Genomic DNA, 22,313 nt, shown 5'->3' on the forward strand with positions numbered 1-22,313 from the left:
TTTGTGGCCAGCCCCGGCTGCTGCAGGCAGAGGTTGTTTCAGCAGCAGCCCGTTTGCGGCCAATCTGGGCTGCCATGGGCAGAAACTGCTTCACAACAGCAGCAACTGTCCACAGGTTCCCCGTCCTCTCCCCCATGTAGGATGGGGGAGGCAGCACCGGCTCCTGCCTCACTGCCCACTTACAGCAAGAGGGGGAGGGGAGTGAGTAGCAAGTAGTCGGCTCGACTGCTTGCTTACATCCCTACTTCAAGTGTCTGAATCAGGCCTGTCCTGCAGGAGCCCAGAGTTGTAACTGAAAGAAAAATTCTACTCAGCCCCAGGTTGAAGTCTGTTCAGTGTGGAAACAATCTTTGGGGACTTTGGCTGCTAAAACCTTATAAAACTAGCAAGCATGTGTGAGCTGCAGTTCCACTCATGTCCCCTCCCCCCCAACAAAGGCTTATTACTTTGTGAAATTAGGGTTAATTTTTATGGTGCTGGCAAATGCACATCATAAGCTTTCTTAACACAAGTTTTCGCTTTGTTTGCCACACTTGAACTCCCTGTTCCACAATACAGATGTGCTATATCTTTTCAAAGAAAAGAATTTTTTAAAATACTACTACTACTACTACTACTACTACACCCTGGTACTCCTAGGAGCATAGATCATCTACAAGTCTCCTCCACTTCACACTTGTCTCAAGACAAAATTTCTAGCTGACTCCAGGCATGCCCCAATTGTCATCCTTCTGTCTCAGTAGATCTTCTCCATGTTGTCCGAGGTCTTCCTCTTTTGCATTTTCCTTGTGGGTTCCACGTGAGAGCTTTTAACTGACTATACTGGAAAATGGTTTTCTGAGAATGTGGCCTAACCTCATTGTCCATTCCTTGTTGTGGTGAGATGGCTTGTGTGTCTCAATGACCTGGAGAACTATGCCAGCGGGAGCTATAGCTTCTGGAAGGGTCACCAAAATGGGCAGGTCAAAGCATAGAGACCAGACAAATTTGGATCACCTCTCCCCGAGGTAAAAGGGGTTGGCTTAGGGTTAACAACCCTATCTGTTTAAAAAAAAAAGTTACAGAAACCTCTACGAAGAAACCTACAACTACTCAAGTCTTGGGAGAACCACAGAGCTGGAAAAGATCTCAGAAGGTCATCAAGTCCAGCCCCCCTGCTCTAGGTAGGACCAATCCCAACTAAATCACCCCAGCCAGGGTTTTGTCAAGACAAGACTTTGTCAAGCTGGGAGGAGTTCACAGTCCGTATGGACTGAGTAATGTTTTTAAATAGACAACATATATTTTTCCCCTAGCCTCATACTTGGAAATGGCAGAAGTTCCAGCCTGAGATGGGCGCGCGCACACAACTGCCTGGAAATTTCAGTCCATATTTTAAAGCTTGTTGAAGTTATAAGCAATTGAAAACAGGATTTGATCATGAGAAGTGTCTTAAGAAGGGTTGTTGCCAGGCCCTTTGATTATTTGGTACTTAACAGGTATTATCATAATGCAATCAGGATTTGTGACTTGTTCTATCACTGTTGTTATATAGTTAAATTACGTTCCTGTTCCAAAGAGCTTACTAAAAACACCCAAATGCTTAATCTTATTCACCCTTCTGATCTGTGTTGAAGATCCCCGATCCTCCAACCTTCATATAGAGACACAAAATCAGATATTGAGCCTGGACAATTCCTCAGCAGTATAGCAGGTGGAGAATTCTGCCTTCAGACAGTCTTGAACAAACATTGCTAAAAGTCACAAAGAATTATTTTTTTATTAATATAGTAACAGTCTATACCAGTATTCCTGAGAGAGTATACCATGGTCATTCAGTTGTATTTCAAAAGTTCTCTTTTGATTTTACTTGGGCCCTGATCCAAGATTGTCGGTGTAATTTGGAAAAATGTCATTGTCTTCAGTGAACTCTGAATCAGAACCTATATGCAAATAGTGTGAACTATGGTATAATTGTATGACATGTACTTTTTTTGTTTGTTTTGAGAACAGATCGTCCTGGTCTTGTAAATGTAGAATACATTGAAAAGATGCAGGAGAGCATTGTGCATGTACTAAAACTTCACTTGCAAAACAACCATCCTGATGACATCTTCCTCTTCCCAAAACTCCTCCAGAAAATGGCTGACCTCCGACAACTTGTCACAGAGCATGCTGAACTTGTTCAGATAATCAAAAAGACTGAATCTGATGCACCCTTGCATCCTTTACTACAAGAAATCTACAGTGATATGTATTAAGGGGTTTTTGTAATTTTTGACAGTGTTTAAAGCCAAGAGCAATATTAATGATAGATGGGAGAAAATTACATTGCACAGTTAATTTCTCTGCTTTAATGCCAGAAAACAAAAAATCTAAAATGTAGATAACTGGAAAGTCACACTTTTTTTGTCGTGGGTTCTTTTAAGTATTTCAGAACTTGCTCATGAATTTCCTCAGAAGAGGCTTTGGTTAATTTGAGATTTGAGGGTTAGCAAGAATTTATATGTATTGAATAAGTAGATGTTTGACAAATCTGAATTTAACTAACAGAGATCTTGATTGATCACAATTATATTCTGTATTGGACTGATCATTGAGCACTAATTTACCAAACAGGGCAAAATGTGTTCAAGATACATGCACTAACTGCCATAGATTATGTACTATTGGTTTCAATACTTTCATGTTCATTATTTAGAGCCAACTAGCACTTTCAATTTTTTCTCAAGGTAGTCAGTCTTAGATGTATCAAGTAGCTGGGTGTAACTGTATATGCACAGGTAAAATATATTTATTTGAAAGAGATTTACTTTGTTGCTGTCTGAATTATGAGAGAAATAGTAGTATACTATTTCTCTAGTAGTATACTAAGTAACTTGAGGATTAGCCTTTTGAAAACTTTTAAAAAGTTAATTAAAGGATTATCGTGGAGTATCTCCCATAATCACTTACCTGCCACTGCGGGGGCCTTGAGCACTCTTGCACTTTGGTCCCTCCTGTTCTTTGCCTATGGCACAAAATAATCTAGTCTTCTGTGGGATGTAATATTTTGGCCTAATTTCCTAGGTGGTGGTATTTCTCCTCGGTGGCGTTGGTATCCTGTGATATACAGGAGGTCAGACTAGTTGATCCAGTGATCCTTTGTGGCCTTAAACTTTGGGCTCTATACAGTACAGAAAAGATCTTAGCAAGATGCTTGTCAAAGTGGGGGAATGCTTTTGCAAAAGTGGTGTAATAAAACCAGAAAAAAATCCCTTTTGGATAAATCTATGGTATATTGTATGCATCTTGGAGACATCTGAATAACTTGAGATGACTTTTTTTATTTTAAAATGCCATTTTGAAGTAGCAGGACTAAGGGAGTTTCCCAGAAGTCTGATTCTTGTCTCAAAGAAGGTGATTTCTAAATTGTCATACTATAGTTTCTATTCAAAAAAATGATTGTGTAAACATGGCACCTTGATTCTTAACAGATCTGCTCCCATATGTGTTCAAAGTCATGCATGTTTACTGTTCTAATAATGTTATTTTACCTTCTTTGCTTATATTATCCCCTCAAAGCCAATCTGGCTGACTGAATGCCTTCTGTTCCTCATTCCGTATTGTCAACAGAGCTATTAAATTCAAAATGCACTATATTCTGCCCTCATTTGCTCTACCACACTGGAGGTATTCGATGCAGCGAGAAATTTGAAGACAGATTGCATAGTTGTTTAAGGAAGAGGGTATGGTTTGGAAAAAATATTTTCATGTAATTGAGGGCAGAATCTGAGCTATACAATACTACTTACTGTTGACGTAAGCAAAACTGGCAGTTAGAACAGTCATGTTTATAGTAAACTGAGTGCATTAATCTAAAAATCATTGAAACATAATAGACATGGAGCGCCACCATACCACTTCTCAGACTGCTGTGTAAGAATGAAAACAATTGCTGGCCATGAGTTTCTTTTGGGAGTAATTAATTTATTTATTAAAGATATTCTCCTTCTGCTTGCTTATCTTTCTTTTTCCTTTTTACCCTGACAGTTTCTCTTATTGATCTTTTTATGGGGTGTCAAAACAAAAGCCACTTTCATAGTAAAACTTTCTGTGGCAGAGAGAGGATCAGTTTTGAGGCCTGCTTTATTGCAGCGTGATGTCAAAGCCTCAATCATAAACCCTCACTAGCTTAGGAGTAAGGCTTGATAAATCCCAGAACACAGGACAGTGAACTGTGTTTTCATCATAGTACATGTTTCTGTTGGAGATTTGTTGATGCAGTCAAAGTTTTGTATATTTGAGCCTTATATATTGTAAAATAATGTGAGATTTTTTTTTCTACTTGCACATTACAAGTGTTTAAAAATGATCTGTCCTTTCATCAGTGTGTGGGGAATCTATTGTAGTTTCTGTGTTTATGGAAATGTCTCATGCATGCACATCTCAAACTGGTGTGTATCTGGGGTGAGGGAGGGATAAAGTAAAGAATGAATGCAAACAAAATGATAGTATATATGCTACCTTTGGCACCCACTATTTTTCTTTTTTCACAACCAGCTGCGGTGAAAAGTATGGCTGCTATACAATTTACCTTTTAAATGTCTAACTAGGTAAAACATGAAAATCTATTATCAGAAAATAGTGGATTGAGAAATTATCTCCTCTTATGTAGTATTGCAGTATACTGTGTGTCTTCAAGAAAAATGAAAGGATTTTAGTAATTGTACTTTCTGCAACTAAAAATGTCTCAGTTGACTTATTTTAGAGCTGCGGGCAATAGTCACCTACCCTTCCCCAGAAGAGACCCACAAAACTGGAATCACTAGTATCCAATATTGACAACTCCAAAAATTCAAAAAATCATGTCAGATGCCAAAAAATCATGAGATTGGTTTAAAAACTGTAAGGTATATAATTAGTATCTTAGTTGGGGTTGTCTTTTAGTTTGAGGTTTTGGATCACATTTTCAAACTACTCCCAGGAATAAAGGCTAGAAGCTTTTAAATCAGGGCTACTCAACTCTGGAAGCCGTGGGGGCCACAATGATACTCACAGCACGTGCCCAGCGCTGCAACTTAAGTGTGGTTGCATATATATGCAAATAGCTTCTTTCACACTGACGGGCATGCATACAAACATTAAGGCAAGACTATTTAACATGCAAGCCCCGCTTAAGTCAGTTCTGCTGATATTAATAAAATGCAATATTTACCCGATTTCTACCCATGCGCCAGCACTTTTAATGAGCAATGACAGTCCAGGAATTTAACTAATAAAATGCATATCAACAGAAGACCGTTATATTGACTGCTTTTTTGTTTTGGCTTCACAACAGTCCAGGAATTTTACTAAAACACACAACCTAAATTGCACCATAAACCCAAACTGCACTGCAGGCTGCATACGAACGAGCCACATGTTGAGTAGCCGTGTTTTAAAGGAAAGTTGATTCTCACCTAATCACTTCTTTCTAGAAGATGGGGCTTTAAATAAAATATCAAATATTGCAAGATTCATAATAAAATCGTAAGAGTTGCCAGTATCTTTTAAACTATTTCAGCTTCCTGTTACTGTTATCTGTCTTTCTAGAAATTTATTTCAGACTTATTCCAGGTTCATAGCATTTCCAGTGCACTGCCCTTGGATGCAAGGGGAGGGGCCTTCACATTTTCATCTAGGGCGCAAGTCTGAACCTCGGTACAGACATTTGAATAAACAAATCCTGCTCAGGTAAGTGTCCACAGGAGTCGGTGAGAGTAGCATTCTTTCCTTATTAAGCAGCATCCATTGTATCCACTTTACTCTATGCAGATTAGTCTGATGGAGCCTTATAATCAGTGTCACGCTATGCACTTGCCCATCCCCCACCCTTCTTACCACAAACTACTAGACTGTGCTGCTTTGGAGGAAGCTTGTGTAGAGCAAAGTTCATAGCTGCTCAGAATGCATGCAGTACAGAAAAATCACAGTAATTCTAATGATTTTAAGTTGCCATGTTTCCATTGAAAGTGAGGTAGGATTTGGTCCAGGATAAGTAATTATGACAGTAGATGATGGATTTTTGGCTTTGCTGTTTGAGATAATGTTTTTTTGCCTGAATGGTTGAGCAAGAATCGCATTTTTTTAGAGGGAGAGAGAGACTTCAATGCAATGCTAGAATGGCTTCAGCAGATAGATGGGTATGCATATGGCATTACTACTGTTTATAAAGAATAGATTAATGTATTTGTTCCTTGCAACTCAAACCCTCAGAATGCTTATCCAGTAAGGGGGTGTGATGCAGCTGACTCGATATTAAGTGAATACATTGTTTGACTAATAGAAGTCCCCATAGTTAAGTCTGCCATCAGCCATTACAAATGCCTCCTCTACGAGGAGTCCAACAAGTGAGTGAGTTCTTTGCTGCCTGGCTTTTTGTTTTGTCTATTCTCACTTCATCTTCTGAATGAAACCATCTCACTTTCCTTAAGGGGTCTCAAACTTACAGCCCATGGGCCATCTGCAGCCTAAGCAGTTTCACAATCCATCCTGCCCATGGCTACTGGCACATGAATCCTTATGCCCTTTGACACAGAGGTGTCCATATCCTTCCTCTGAGTCCAGCCCCTGCTTTGCCCACATCCCTCTTCCCACCCCTTCTCTGCTCTCTTCCGTTTCACATTGCACCTCTTTCCTCAAGCCCCTTCTCCCAAGCGGAGGGATTACCGGGAGATCTGGCACTGGGTGGCAGCAGGGGTTGGGGGCCCCCCATTCACCGTGGTGGCCGGCGCTGCAGGGAAGAGGAGCAACCAAGATGGCCTGGGAGATGGTGGCAGAGTAAAGCAAGTTGCGGCATAGCTTCACTTTCCTGTAGCTCCTGCCACTGGGGTGAGTGGACAGGAGGGAGGGCAGCCCCTGCTAGTGGCCCCAGTCTGCCCAGGATCCCGCAGACTAACCTGAGGGGGAGAACCTTGTCCATAGAATGGTTAGGACAGCTGCTGCAGAACACAAAGCTGCTCTAGCCTTGCTGTGCTACCGATGATGGTACAAAGGGTTTCCATGGGAGCTGTGTTAAATCGTCCGGGGAGGTCAGGCAGGGCCAGGGAACGCGTGGGGGAAAGGAGTGGTCAGGCTGGCAAGTGAGGCCAGGAGATGTGTGTGTTTGGGGAGGGGGAGAATGTGCAGAGACCACAACCCTCCAAGAGCTCTGCCAGAGGAGGGTGCCCACAAGACCCCTAGGAGGATTTGAGGACTGGCACTGGCCCTAAGATAAATTGAGTTTGAAACCCCTGCTCTAGATCTTCCTAATGCCTCTTTGTCTGATACTAAGTACAAAAGGTAGAACAGAATTAATGCTGTTTAGTTACATAGCAGCTGTGCACACATTGTTCCAGATGAAGCAGTATGCTGTCTCACTTCTATTTGTATATGCTATGGCTACAAATGTCTCACTGCATCAGCACCCATGCCTATGTACTTTGACACAGCAATAGCACTATCTACTGGTAATCTCTACAGCAGCGGTTTGCATCTGAGTATTTTTTGATGTATGCAGCACCCGCATATATATAATAGTGTGAACAGCACATTTTCTGTGAACCTGATGACAAAGGTAGCAATGATACATATCTAAAGCCTGTTTAGTATTTTAGTTAGGATCTTTCTGTTTGTCAGCAAAGTTCCCGACCTAGAAATCCATTCACCAAACAGCTAAACTTTTTTTTAATGGGAAAAAAAACAGCAGTAGCATTTCAAGACCAGCTAATGTTTTGGATAGTTTCTATAATTACTTTAATTTGTATTGAGTTTTAATGAGCTTCCATTAAAATTAACATTTAAAATACATGTACAGAAAGATACTTGCAAGAGTCACCAAAACTTGAAGATGTTAACAGATCCTGAAATTCTGGGAGATTTCTCTAAGGATGTATTACAGCGATACCTATACCTTCAAAGAATACAAGATACAGAACAATGTCAACTGTAAATTCAACATTAGTTTACAGCACTTTATTTTAGCATAATATTTTTCACAGATATAGATCAGCTACCTCAACAGATTATCACAGTAGACACTAGCAAATAGATTTTCAAGATGGCTGCTTTTGTAATACTTTTGGGAAAGTTTACAGTTTGGGCTAAGTGCTAACAGGTTCCCGAGTAACTTTCATCATGTACAAGAATGTCAAATCATCTGTGCTTTATTATTTTTTTTTAATCAATTGTATACAGGAAAAAGTGCCCTTATTTCAAAGAAAACTGTATTACAGACTTGTTTTGGTGCCTCATTACTCTGACTAGCAAAAGGTTCTAGGGGAATTTGTATAACCTTAATTTTAATTAATTTGGGTATTCTGTTCAAGGCTTTATTCTGATTTCAAAGTGAGTGCATGCAGCGTTCTTTAATAGAAATGGAAGTTATTTATGGATACCAAAATAGTCATTTCAGGAGCCCATCTCTATTTTAAATGCACTAACATTAAAATAAAATACAGGACTATGTAGCACTTTAAAGACTAACAAGATGGTCTATTAGATGATGAGCTTTCGTGGGCCAGACCCACTTCCTCAGATCTAACACTGCTACATTTCTATCACTATTCTAACATTAAAATACTCAATCAGAATGTTTTCATTTACTCAAATTGAATGTTTTGGCATTTAAAAATGTCTTAATTTTCCTGTGCCTTTTGGGTTTCTGGTTCCAACCAGCTGCTAAAGTGTTGAAATGCTTCCAAAGAACTTGTTTGCACTAATTCTGGCCCAAGCAGATTTAGGAAATACCAGCAATTGTTGCAGAGTCCATTCTCATGAGATTTATAGCACAAGTTTACAGACTCAAAGGGTTAAGATAAGCATCTAAACAGGTTTGTTTATCTGAAATCCTAAATCTGTGGAAGTTTTCTCATTGCTAGAATTAGGTCCCGCACTAACCTAACATGTCTTTTCATTTATAATAGATACCTTTTAGGATAAGGAGTCTTGGAGAAGAGTGCAGTGTAGCTGCCTATATTTCTGGTCTTCTTCAGTTTCAGCTTTTTGTTCAGGCCCAGTCTTAGAGCAGGACAAGGCAAGCACGGTGATTGCCTTGGGCCCCTTGCCTTCAGGGCTGTGCACTGTCTAGCACTCGGCTGCTCACTTTCAGTCCTGGCTGGAAGTCATGCAGCACAGCTAATCACAGTGTGTCACTTGGGGCCCTGCAGACTCTTTGGTCTGGGTGTAGCTTGTTCCTTAATTTTCAGTCACAAAGCTTCTATCAAAGTGTTTTAAAGGAAAAAAATCAGCAATTATTTAAAAGCACTTATAGCCATTATATTATAAAATAGTATAATTAATTAATTGTTGAGTGTGTCTAAAACTGGTACTTCATTCAAAGACATAATCCTTTACTAAGATGTGTTGAACTGTAAAGCACAGTATGAGTAGGGCCCTACCAAATTCACGACTGTGAAAAAGTGTCATGAGTTGTAAAATCTGGTCTCTCCCTGTGAAATGGGTTTTTTTGTGAGCTTTTACTCTACACTACATGGGGAGAGCAGTTTCTCAAATAAGGGGTCCTGACCTAAAAGGGAATTGCAGTGGGTCACAATGTTATTTTAGGAGACTTGTATTGCTATTTTTACTACCACAATGCCTTCATAGCTGGGTGGCAGCTGTTGCCATGTGCCCAGCTCTTAAGGCAGCGCCCCATCAGCAGTAGCCTAGAATGTGGCAGTACCACACCATGCCACCCTTACTTCTTCACTGCTGATCTAGGGGCCAAGAGAGTGAGGGCTACTGAGTGAAGGTATACCTCTGCAGAGAGCAGTGTTGAAGTAAATGTGGCAGTACCATACCATGCCACCTTTTGCTGCTGTGCTGTGCTGTGCTGTGCTGGCAGTGGCTCTGCCTTCAGAGATGGACTTCTGGTCAGCAATCACTACTGTCCAGCTGCCCAGCTCTGAAGACAGCACTGCTGCCTGCAGCAGCACAGAAGGATGGCAGTACTGCAGACCCTCCCCTCCTCACCCCACACACACAAAATAACCTTGCAAGCCCCACACAATTCCTTTTTGGGTTAGGACTCCTACAATTATAACACCATGAGATTGCAGATTTAAATAACGAACAGATTTAAATAACGAACCATGACATCTACTATTTTTAAAATCCCATGTCCATGAAATTAACCAAAATGGAATGTGAATTTGGTAGTGCCCAAACTATAAGGCTTGCCTATACCTCAGTGCAATTTTAATAACTGAATTCAATTTTGAATGTGTTTAATCAAGTTTATTAACCCTCAGGTACTGAATGGTTATATTTGCAATATGGAAGTTTGACCTAAGGTTTTTTTGGTATTCTGTTTTCTTTTTTTTAAAACTGAATGATTGTGTTTCTTTAAACCTCTGTTTGTAAAATAAAAATATAATTGCAAGACTCAAAAGACATAAATAATTTACATATTTCCTTAAAAGCTTTTAAGTGAAACACTATGGGCCTGATTTTTGCAAACCCTTCTTCACTATGTGGTTACTTGCATGAATAAAGGCCACAAACTCTCAAGTTAAAGATGAACTTTTATTGTTTCCAGACTTAATTGCCATGTATTTTATAAAGGAGTGTGCCATTGTCCTTAGCCCTGCATCAGTTTCCATTCTATGTATAAAGAAACTCTGAGCTAGATTTTACCATTTTAGAGCCCCTCATTCAGGGTTCAGTAATTTAATTTAACATTTAAAAAGTCTGTCAATAGTTTCTCCAAATTCTCATTCCTCTCTCATTGCAAAACAGTCATGAGCCCTCTGCCACCTCAGCATTAGTTGCTGTTCCCCAGCCACACTGGGATTATCGGTCTCTTGTTCAAAATTGCCTGTCAGTTTCTTCCAGGGAGCATACTCTTTCTACAGGTGCATCAACACAGCAGGGCTTAACTTAAAATAAGCTACGCAAATTGAGCTACATCAATTGCGTAGCTTATTTTGAAATTGGGACCGTCTACACAGCACTTATTTTGAAATAGAGCGCTCTTCCTCCAACTTCCCTTACTCCTCGTACAATGAGGCTGTGTCTACATTGGCCACTTATTCCGGAAAATCAGCTGCTTTTCCGGAATAACTTGCCAGCTGTCTACACTGGCCCCTTGAATTTCTGAAAAAGCACTGACAATCTACTGTAAAATTGTCAGTATTTTTCCGGAAAAACTATGCTGCTCCCGTTCGGGCAAAAGTCCTTTTCCGGAAAACTGTTCCAGAAAAGGGCCAGTGTAGACAGCACAGTAGTGTTTTCTGCAAAAAAGCCCTGATCGCGAAAATGACGATCGGGGCTTTTTTGCAGAAAAGTGCGTCTACATTGGCACGGACGTGCTTTTTCCGGAAATACTTATAACGGAAAACTGTTCCGTTTTAGGCATTTCTGGAAAAGGGTGCCAGTGTAGATGTAGCCTGAGGGTTACAGGAGTCAGCGTAAGAAGTCCTCCAGCTTGACAGTATTTTGACATTATTTCAAAATAACTACTTAGTAGACAAGGACTACGTTATTTCAAAATAACACTAGTTATTTAGAAATAATGTTTCTGTGCAGACATACCCCAGGACTGTTTTGGTCTTTCCTCCCACAAACTTACTCCTTTTCAAAGGACTAATCTATCTTCTTGTTCCCTCCCCAGGAGCTGCTAGCCTTTCCCCTCTAGAGGTACCCACAAGCCCTCTTCACGGAGCTGATAGGATTTCTCTACAGTCTTTTCATAGTTTCCCTTGGGATTCTCCCTGTTACGTCCAAGCTCCAGATCAGCATTTTCCCCTGCTAGATACCTTTTAACCTATAGAGGTCTCAAGCCTTCCCCAGACAGAACTGTTTCGGCTAGCTTCCTTTTTATATTGCTTAGACTGTAGAGTAGAGCTGCTCCATTACTAATTTGATGGAGCACCTAATTGCTCCAAAGCGTAGTTCACAAGTGGTGGACGGCAAGTTGGGCAAGTGTTGTGCAAAACTTTGAGGCATATTAGTGTGTGAGCATTCACAGTTGTAAACAAGGTTCAAAAATATTTGTACATAGAATGTAGACTTCCTTTTATTTCTCTCTTTATACAAGTAAGTCTAGCACAGAATAAGCTGTAGTTGTAAAATAATGTAATTAAGATTTATGGCTTGAATGCACCAAAGGTTTACGGTGGACTTCAGAAACACTTTTATCTTTCCATGCAAGTATAGCAGAAGAACTAAAGCGAGATCATTTCTATAACGTTCCTGTAGATATAAATTTCTCTCATAATTTATACTTAAATTTTGTGAGACGGTGATCTTTGGCTTAACAGGAATAAAACAGCCCTATTGAATGTTTGTACATAACATAATTTTGGTGCCATACATACTGAGGTTGAACTATGATTTATTAGCAATTTCAAAATATGTAACTGTTAGACATTACAATGAAAATGAAGCAATTAAAATATGTAATAACTTGGAAGTCATTTGTTATTTTCTATAGGAACATTCCTTTTTTTGTATGACTTTAGAGCAGTAGTTTTCAATCACTTTTTAGTTGTAGACCCCCCCTAAAAATTTCAAATAGAGTTGTGGATCACTTTGAAAATCTTAGACATAGTCTGCAGACTCTCAGGGATCTGCTGATTACAGGTTGAAAACCACATTGTATAGTGGAAACAATCTTTCTCAGACCCCCCCTTACCTGCAAACTTAAGGTTGAAAACCATGACTTTAGAGATTGACTAAGACAGACTCTCTATATAGGCCAGGGGTGGGCAAAAGGGCCTCTGCAGGCCGGATCCGGCCCATGGAGGCCCTGCTGATCCCTCGCCCCCAGGCCAACTAGGGCCTGAGGGCAGGGGAGCATGTGAAGCCTCCCCCTGCCCTGCCAGGAGCATGTGGCACTTTGAAATACCGAGCGCTGCTCACAGGGCGTGGGGGGAGAGTGGAGGAGGCTTTGTGCACTCCCCCACTCCCAGGCCAATCAGGGTGTGAAGCTTCCTTCAGCCTGCCTCGGCCCTGCGAGGAGCCCACGGCACTTCAAAGTGCCACGTGCTCCTCGCAGGGCAGGAGGAGGCTTTCCATGCTCCTCTGCCCCAGGCCCTGATTGGCCTGGGGGTGGGGGAGAGTGCCAAGCCTCTTCCAGGGCATGAGTGCCTAGTGGGAAGGGGAGGGGCAAAGGGGCTTCCCCGACCCCCAGACCAATTGTGGCCCTGCCCCTTCCTGTTTAGGCTCCGTCTCTTCCAAGGTGGCCTGAGGCTACTTCAAAATTTTTTGAAGTGGCCCCCCCAGGCAAAAAATGCCCACCCCAATATAGGCCCTGGTTCTGCATCTTACGATTTATGTAGAATTCCACGTTTGCAGCAATCCCTGCTAGCAAATCTTGATGCAGGATCAGGCCATAGACACTAAGTTAATTATTTGTGATAGTTGAATTTTATTTTGAAGAATTAAAAAGTGACACCTAGGACAAGCACAGTATGTTCTAATTGTTCTAGCAGTGATTTATATTTGTTGCTGTTTTTGTGATATTATGTACTGCAAACATCTTATAATGGTGTTGCAACTTCACAGATGAGGTATCATCATCCAAGTACCCCATGTTCAATGTACTCAATGGCTATGTCTAGACTGGCATGATTTTCTGCAAATGCTTTTAACGGAAAAGTTTTTCCGTTTGGATAAGAGCGTCTAGATTGGCACGGACGCTTTTGCGCAAAAGCACTTTTTGCGGAAAAGCGTCCGTGCCAATCTAGACGCGGTTTTGCGCAAGAAAGCCCCGATTGCCATTTTCACTTTCAGGGCTTTTTGCACAAAACAATAGCACGTTGTCTACACTGGCCCTCTTGCGCAAAAGCATTTGCGCAAGAGGGCTTTTGCCCAAATGGGAGCAGCATAGTATTTCTGCAAGAACACTGACAATCTTACATGAGATCGTCAGTGTTCTTGCGGAAATTCAAGCGGCCAGTGTAGACAGCTGGCAAGTTTTTCTGCAAAAGCAACTGCTTTTGTGGAAAAACTTGCCAGTCTAGACTGGCAAATGTGTCAAATTTTTATTAAGAATTTATTTGTAAAAGAAGCACTGTTTTCCTTTGGTCATCTGTTTTGTTTTGTTTTTTTCTGCACTGGATTTTAACAGCCTGAGGCAGCAGGAAAGTAAAAGTTGTGAAGAGCTACTTCAGCTATGTCATATTATACTGCAACTGCATAATAGATGTTTCCTGTTAAATAAAATCATTCCAAGACAAAGTGCTTTCTAAGCAATATCAATATGTTTAATATTTTTATTAAGACTTTTCAGTCTCCAGATATATTTCAATCCTGCTCTCTATTACTTTTAAGTTTGTCAAATCACAATTGCAAGAAAAGATGTAATGGAGCAACAGATTAGATAATGCTGAAGATGCAGAGCCAAATCCTTTAGTCTGATTTGCCATGGTAAACACTAAGGGTACGTCTAGACTACAGGCTTTTGTCGACAGAAGTTTTGTCGACAGATACTGTCGACAAAATTTCTGTCGACAAAGAGCATCTAGACTACATCCAGTTCTGTCAACAAAGCAAGCTGCTTTGTCGACATGACAGTGTAGACGCAAAGGACAGTTTAGACGCAATAGCGCCTTCTGTCGACAGAACTCTGTCGACAAAAGGCGTTATTCCTCGTAAAATGAGGTTTACCAGCATCGACAAAACTGCTGAGTTCTGTCGACGTTATGTCGACAGAAGTAAGCGGTAGTGTAGACGCAGGTTTAGTTTTGTCGACAAAAGTCCACTTTTGTCAACAAAACCCTGTAGTCTAGACACACCCTAAGGGCCCAGTCCTCAACAATGTGAATAACCTCTACCCATTGGGATGACATGCCTAAGTAATGATTACTCACAGGAATATTAGTTGCAGGGGCTCCTGTGTAAGGCTGCAAGATTTGGCCCAAATTATGTAATGTGTGTATGTGCTGCTTTTGATATGCATGTTGACTTCCATTGTGATACACTTTTGAAATAGACTAATTCATGATTGTCATAAAAGGTTATGTGGTGATTTGCAACATTTTTGTCTGTTACTTCCCAGAGACTGGAGTATTTGGGTTTGAAACAATGTTAACCAGCTGAAACATTGACAGTAAGCAAATGGGACATCCTAATTGCCTGCATATGAGTTCAGTGAAAGTATCCACAATCTATTGTTTGTTTTTCTGCCTGACTTGGCTTTGTAAGATTTCTGTAGCAAAACTGCTGGATTTGTATACAAGTCAACTTCAAATATAGCATAGCTGTACTTAATACCTCTGACACATTTACAAAGCATAGGTTATATTTTGCCTTATAGAAGCCAGGACTACTTTCATGGAGGCCCCACCTCTTTGCACTGCATTCAGCTTTTCCACAGGAATAAAGCAGAATGTCTTTGATTAGTCTTTGTCATGTCCCTCTCTCTCTATCCCCGCCCGCCCCACACACACACACTCTCCCTCTCTCTCTCTCTCTCTCCCCCCCCCCCCCCCCCATTCCTACCTGGAAGCTTTTACTAATCAGCATTCAATGATGGCATGGAAAAAGGCTATCATTCGTACTCCTGAAGTTAATTCCTACAGGGAGAGTAAGGGGATCATGCTGATGAGCCAAGGCTCCTTCTCTGTATCCTTGGTCCACAGACAGCTACTACATATTCCCCTTGGCTTGGAGAAGTGGAAGAGAGCATGCAGTTCTTGATTTATTTCCTTAGTAATTACAGACAAATAGTCAAAGTTGTAATATTACTGATTTAACAAAAGAAACTGTCGAACAGTAACGATCAGTTTTACTGAGTTATCAAATTATTTATATTGAAGATTAAAAGTGTAACAGGAGTAGAAACAGCTGTTGAATTATTTTTATTAAGATAACACAGCAATATACTTACACAATGGTGTTCATTATCATTTTTTAAATGTCTGTCATGTCTAATATTCCCCCCACCCCAAATTATCACTTTTATCAATGCTGTCATTAATTAAAATCTTAGCATGCTAAAATTTGTCATGATTTCTAAGTGTCTGTCAAACTTTTCTTGAGTGCCTTTTACTATATTAAATGTACAAAACTGTAGTGAAAATGGCTAGAACTCAGTAGCAGAAATTGCTAAATGGGGAAGAGTAAAAAATAATTATCACCGAGTCTTCTTGTAACGCATGATTAACTCAGGTTAAATTCTTTTGTACTTTTTAGTCACAGCAATGCAGGTAGTGTTTTAAAAGAGGGAGTGGAAAGCTTTGGCAATACAGGGGCTTGTAAGAAAGACACAGTTACAAGGTTTTGCACTTGTGCAAGCAAAAAAACATTTTTTTAAAAAGTACTAAATAGAATGGATTCTGAATGTTCTACGTTCAACAGACAGGAAACAGGCTTGTAAATAGAGGTTTTTTCCTATTTTAATTTTATGTTCTGATTTTTCTCTCCTTAAGAATAAGGGATTTAGTTGATTAGTGAATGTGTCATGACTTGTAAAAACAATATGTGCTTGAAAAGTAATACTGTAAGACTGATGAATGTAAAGATTAATTTAAAAATATGGTTTTGCCTTAATGGTCCAAAAATAAAATTTTAAAATTGGATCACATGTTTTACTGAGTAGTGCGTCATGAATGGTTTTGATGTATTTGGTGATAAGACATATTCACAGTGATTTAAAAAAAAAACTAGACACATTTGTAAACTAACATCTATCTCACCTTCTGTCTACATTGGGTACTTCACAGAACGAGGGTCCCAGTTAGGACTGTCTGCTTCTTCTGATAAAAAAATAACATATAAATGTTTTACACATGTGAAGATATGTTTTAAATTCAAGGAAACTACCTTAGTTGTTCACATGCATAAATGTTTCAGAGATCAGGCCATAGGGTAGTATGTATCTCATAAAACTTTCAGACAGATAGGTGACACTGGGGGGGAAAGTGTTCCTTTGCAACATCCTGCACCGCTATACTAGAACTGGTTTAATTTGTAATAGAGCTTTATCTCCAATGGTTTTTGCTTCTTTTGATATGCACACCATTGCAGAAATCACTTGAATGGCTAGTGAATCTCACTGATTTCAGTGATACTGCTTATATGTGGAGCTAAGCACATAAACAAGTGTTTGCAGGATTTGGGGTCCAAGTCTTTTGTGGTAACATGTCATACTAGTAAAGGATATATACTGAATATGCTTATTGCATAACACTATGCACTGTGAGGACAGTTTTTAAAAGAACAATATCAAGAGAGGATGCATTTTGATAAATATGATCTAAAAACTTAGAAATAAAGTAATAGGTTGCTTCTGAAATGCATGACACTATTTATGTGATTAAAAGCTTTGTTGAACTGGGGCCATACTGCTTACTAACTTATCATTCATCCCTGTGTTGAGTGATTTTTTTGTAAGTTGTGAAGTAACGTAATGTTATGTTATATAATTGGTCTCTCCAAATGGAGTCTAACAGAAACCGACTCCATTTTGAAAAGGGCCTGATCCCATCAGCAAGGACAGAGCTAGGTCAATCTGGCTACAGCTGCATTTTCCCACCATAAACTCCTGGACATATTTCTACCTCAGATGTTGTGTGCTGCAGGGCTGTCAATCATAGGAACTTTCATGCCACTGAGTTAATAAAAGCCCTGCGCCTGTCAGTCAAAGTAACTGTCACTCCCCCTCATTCCATCTGAGTACAAACGAAGACAGTGCAACTCTTCTGGTGGCCCAGGCCTCCACCACTGAGGGATTCCAGTAGCGCTATAGTGAAGGACAGAGCAGATACTTACGATCACAGGACCCACAGTTGTCGCCCATCTCTCGGCTAGGATCTCCCTGGTGTTCCTCCTTCCAAGCTTTCAGATAGCTCAGTGGTTGAGGTCCCAGGCTTCACGCTGTACTTCACTTCCATGGGCACGGCCACAAACTTCCTTATTGTCCGGGGTCTGTACTATCGCTTTTTTATTCCTTTTACCACCTAGGATATTGTGGGCTCTAGGCTTCATGCCTGATTAATAGTTCCTGTACTGTGTTTTAAGGTGTTATACTTTCTGGATGCTGGCTGTCTAAACAATAATAATTATTTTCCCTAATTAATTATCCCTCAATGCATGTATTAACTTATTTCAGTGTCTGTTTTTGATTTACACTAATTGGGTAAGAGCCTTGCTGGTGATAGATACGGTATGGGCCAGGAGGCTTGCACTTCTGAGACAGGGGCAACCCAGATTCAGGGTTTGCTTAATTTTCATAGTTGCCTTTGTCCCTGAGGTAACACCTGTTCAGTAAACCCTTATGCACATCCCTAAAGTTAACTATGTGCTGAGCTTTTTGAATCAGGTCATATGCTGGGTAGTAAGTATTGGCAGGGTCAGGCCCCTTTTATTCGAGGAACAGTGAGGAGATTCCCTGAAACCTCTCTGAGGGTAATTACTAATGACAAAACTTTAATCAAGTCAATTATTCTCCCAGAGTTAACTTATATCATTACAAGTTACTGTATTCTCCCATCTGCCTGGATTTTTGCTCAGGCTCACTTGTTCCATGCTAAATATCCTGTTACATAAACCTCAGGGACCCTCAGAATGTCCTGGGACAACATGGCATTTTATATTTTGTGAAGGGGAAAAAAAAAAGTCTTAGTGTGCAACCGCCCCCTCTTGTGGTTGATTTTTGGAATTTACATAACTAAGCATACTCCAATAAACTGCTTCAAGCATATACAGGTTACTTAATGGCATGTGGGAGTTTGTTTTAAGGCATCTCAAATTTCACTTCAGCCTCTGGCTATAAATAGTTCAAGTTATGAAAAGATGACAAACTTTAAAAAAAACAAAAAACAGGACTATGTAGCACTTTAAAGACTAACAAGATGGTTTATTAGGTGATGAGCTTTCGTGGGCCAGACCCACTTCCTCAGATCAAATAGTGGAAGAAAATTGTCACAACTATATATACCAAAGGATACAATTAAAAAAATGAACACATATGAAAATCAAATTTCAGAACAGAATGGGGGGAGGGGTAGAGAGTTTTAAAAAAAACTGTCTCTGAAAAGGACAGATTTCATGTTGCTGGTAATGTGCTGTTCTGTAGGCAGCAAGGGTGTAGCTTATGTTTGAAGTCAGATAATTGCTGAATACATAGAAAGCATGAAACAAACTGAATGAAAAGAAACAAAAGAGGCTGGAACTGTAGGACCAGCAGCAGCAGTAAAGAAACAATGCAATGTGATAAGATTACTGCATTGTTTTTTGACTCTAAATAATTAAAACATTGTGTTCATAGTGGCTAGTGCTTTGTTTTCAAACACGGATTTTGATGAGGTTTTTTTAATTGAATGTTTGGTTTGCTCACTGAAAACTAAGATCCCTGATAGTCAGTTCACTACTGGCAGAGCTGAAGTGTTCATTAGTTAGAAAAGAAGACTGAAGAACCATGCTGCTCCTCCAGCCATGTAGTGGTGAGCTAATGGCCTTTCAGCAGTGCTGAGGAGCCACTGAAAACAATGACAGTTAAAATAGCTGGTCGTGTGGTGGAGCACTCTCAAAGGTGGTGTTTGTTTTTGTGCATATAGTTTCATAAAACCAAAATCGAGGGCAACCTTCAAAGTAATTCATAGTGAGCATAAGACTGTGCCAATTTTGCAATCCATATAGGGTAGTAAGGATGGTTAAGCTCTAGCTATAATTTTTTACTTAAACTTTTAGTAAATTTCACAGTAAAGGTAGGTGTGGGTGTATGTGGAAAAGTAATTAAAAACTCAAGAGAAGGGTGTTGGAGACCATCCATTTCACACTCCCCCTACAGCCATGGCGTATGTGCTTTGGGACTGGGCCGAGCAATAAAAATTATGACTTGGTGCACAGGGTCACAGTGCCACTCAGTGTTGGCTGGTCACCCTTCCAGGGGCAGATGGGTCAAACCTGAGTGGTGCTTCAGTCCTGTGCTCACAGGTGTTATTCAAATTTGCATTTTCTGTATCTAAATCATAGCCCTGAGAGTAATCCTCCATGCTTATGAGGAGGGTGGCTTCAAGGTCTATATGTGTTAGTAAACTTTTTCCTCAAGGGCAGTATAAAGGATGGGATGTGGATGAAAAACACATCTGACAACAGATGGGCCTCATTGGATGTTCATGCTACTAAAGAACTTAATAATGCACTCCAGGTCAGGCCTCACCCCATCTCATGCCAGGAATAGAGGCATGTGTGTAGTAGCATGCAGTAAGTCAATCACCAAGCACTTTCCTGTTGACTCCAGTAACCTAAATTGTTTGACTGACTGTGATTAGCTAAAATTTTCAAAGGTGTTTACATTTCAAATTTGTTAAATAGCCACCACCAGAGTAAAGTGAGCTGGATAGGAACACCTTTTATTAATGAGGTTTTTTCCTATGATTAATAAGAAAATACAAAGAGGCCTATACACAAGTGTAGATAATGTGAATGCATATGCAGTCTCTGCTCTTGCTTGGGTGATGCTGTAGCAATGTGGAGTGCTGTTAATCTGCAAAAGCAGATTTTTTCCCTAAAATAGCTTCTACCTTGCAAACTTCTGAGCAAAGTTGTAAACAAAGGTCTGTTGATCAGCACACATGTATTGGCTAACTGGGAACTCCATAAGGTTCCAAAGGTGTCCACACAGAACCAGTTCCAGAATTGTATGGGGCTTAAGAACCCAATTGTACCAGTCTTGTTCTTATGAGTTGTTGCATTAAGTCATCCTTGCACTCTGGCTGTGTCTACACTGGCATGAATTTCCGGAACTGCTTAAAACGGAATACTATTCCGTTTTCAGTTTTTCCAGAAAAGGAGTGTCTACATTGGCAGGCTGCTTTTCTGGAAAAGCCCTTTTTCTGGAAAAGCGTCTGTGGCCAATGTAGACGCGCTTTTCCGGAAAAGAGTCCCGATCGCTATTTTCACGATCGGGGCTTTTTTCCAGAAAAGACTACTGGGCTGTCTACACTGGCCTTTTTCTGGAACAGTGTTCCAGAATAAGGACTTATGCCCGAGCGGGAGCAGAATAGTTTTTCGGGAATAGCGGCTGATTTTGTACAGTAGAGCATCGTTGCTTTTCCGGAAATTCAAGGGCCAGTGTAGACAGCTCGCAGCTTATTCTGGAAAAGCGGCTGATTTTCCAGAATAAGTGGCCCAGTGTAGACACAGCCTCTGTGTTGTAATCACTTTATGACAACATACGGATGACTTATGCTGTGAGAGCAATATCACTACTGAATTGCAAGGCTGAAATAAACAGGTAGGCTACGTCTACACTGGCATGAGTTTCCGGAAATGCTTTTAACAGAAAAGTTTTCCGTTAGAGCATCTAGATTGGCACGGACCCTTTTCCGCAAAAGCACTTTTTGCAGAAAAGCGTCCGTACCAATCTAGACGCGCTTTTGCGCAAAAAAGCACCGACCATTTTAGCCATCAGGGCTTTTTTGCGCAAAACAGTACTGTGCTGTCTCCACTGGCCCTCTTGCGCAAATCATTTGCGCAAGAGGGCTTTTGCCCGAACGGGAGCAGCACAGTATTTCTGCAGGAACACTGACGATCTTACATGAGATTGTCAGTGTTCTTGTGGAAATTCAAGCGGCCAGTGTAGACAGCTGGCAAGTTTTTCCGCAAAAGCAGATGATTTTGCGGAAAAACTTGCCAGTCTAGACACAGCTGTACTGTTGTAACTGAAAAGCTCTGCTGCTTAAGGTGACTGGACGCTGTCTACTATTCCTACAAGCAATGTAGAATTGACTATGTTTTAAGATATGTTTTCTGTGGGTATGGATAGCTCAGCAAAATAATAACAAGATATGGAGTTTGACCTCTAGACCAGTAGTTCAAAAGCAGATTTCAGGGGGTCTTCAAAGAGTAGGGCTGGCTTTAAACCCACTGGTGCCCAGGGCAGAAAGCCAAAGTTTGAACAACTTAACTTTGAGGAGCTCTCTATGGCATGCAACTGCCCAGCTTGCTACCCTTCAGAGCCACCCCAAGCTTTTAAATCTACAGGATAGACAGAAAAACACTGTTGTGGCACAGGTGAGCCATAGAATTTTTACAGCAGGTTGTGAGGTCTCTGCAAGAAAAAAGTTAAGAACTCCCTGTTCTAGGTCACTAGCTCAAATCTGATCTGGATGAGCACTGAGTGACAGTTATCTGTTTAATTTACACTATGAATACATGGGTAGTCCAGCACTCTGTGCTGTCAACATGTTTCTGACCACATTAGCCAGGCTAGTAGTAAACTGCAGCCCTACCCACTTTAAAATATTGCACTCAGTGGACATCTCTAAATATTCATTCAGCAATGATTTCAGTTTGCTGGGAACAGCTAACTCCACACAGTAGTAGGTTATTTTAATAAATTGACCATTTACTTGATTTAAAAACAAAATTGATGACTATTGATG

General features: G+C 40.4%; 1 protein-coding gene across 1 annotated transcript in view; it reads left to right on the top strand.

Annotated features, from left to right (window-relative positions):
* PPARA (peroxisome proliferator activated receptor alpha) overlaps positions 1 to 13,223 on the top strand; it is a 37,511-nt gene extending 24,288 nt beyond the window's left edge. The window contains 1 exon segment of the mRNA XM_025187026.2: positions 1,993 to 13,223. Coding sequence (XP_025042811.2) covers positions 1,993 to 2,240 — 248 coding nt within the window. The 3' untranslated portion in view covers positions 2,241 to 13,223.
* The last annotated feature ends 9,090 nt before the right edge of the window (positions 13,224 to 22,313 follow it).

The sequence above is a fragment of the Pelodiscus sinensis genome, chromosome 1, assembly GCF_049634645.1.
Source record: "Pelodiscus sinensis isolate JC-2024 chromosome 1, ASM4963464v1, whole genome shotgun sequence".
Lineage (NCBI taxonomy): Eukaryota > Metazoa > Chordata > Testudines > Trionychidae > Pelodiscus > Pelodiscus sinensis.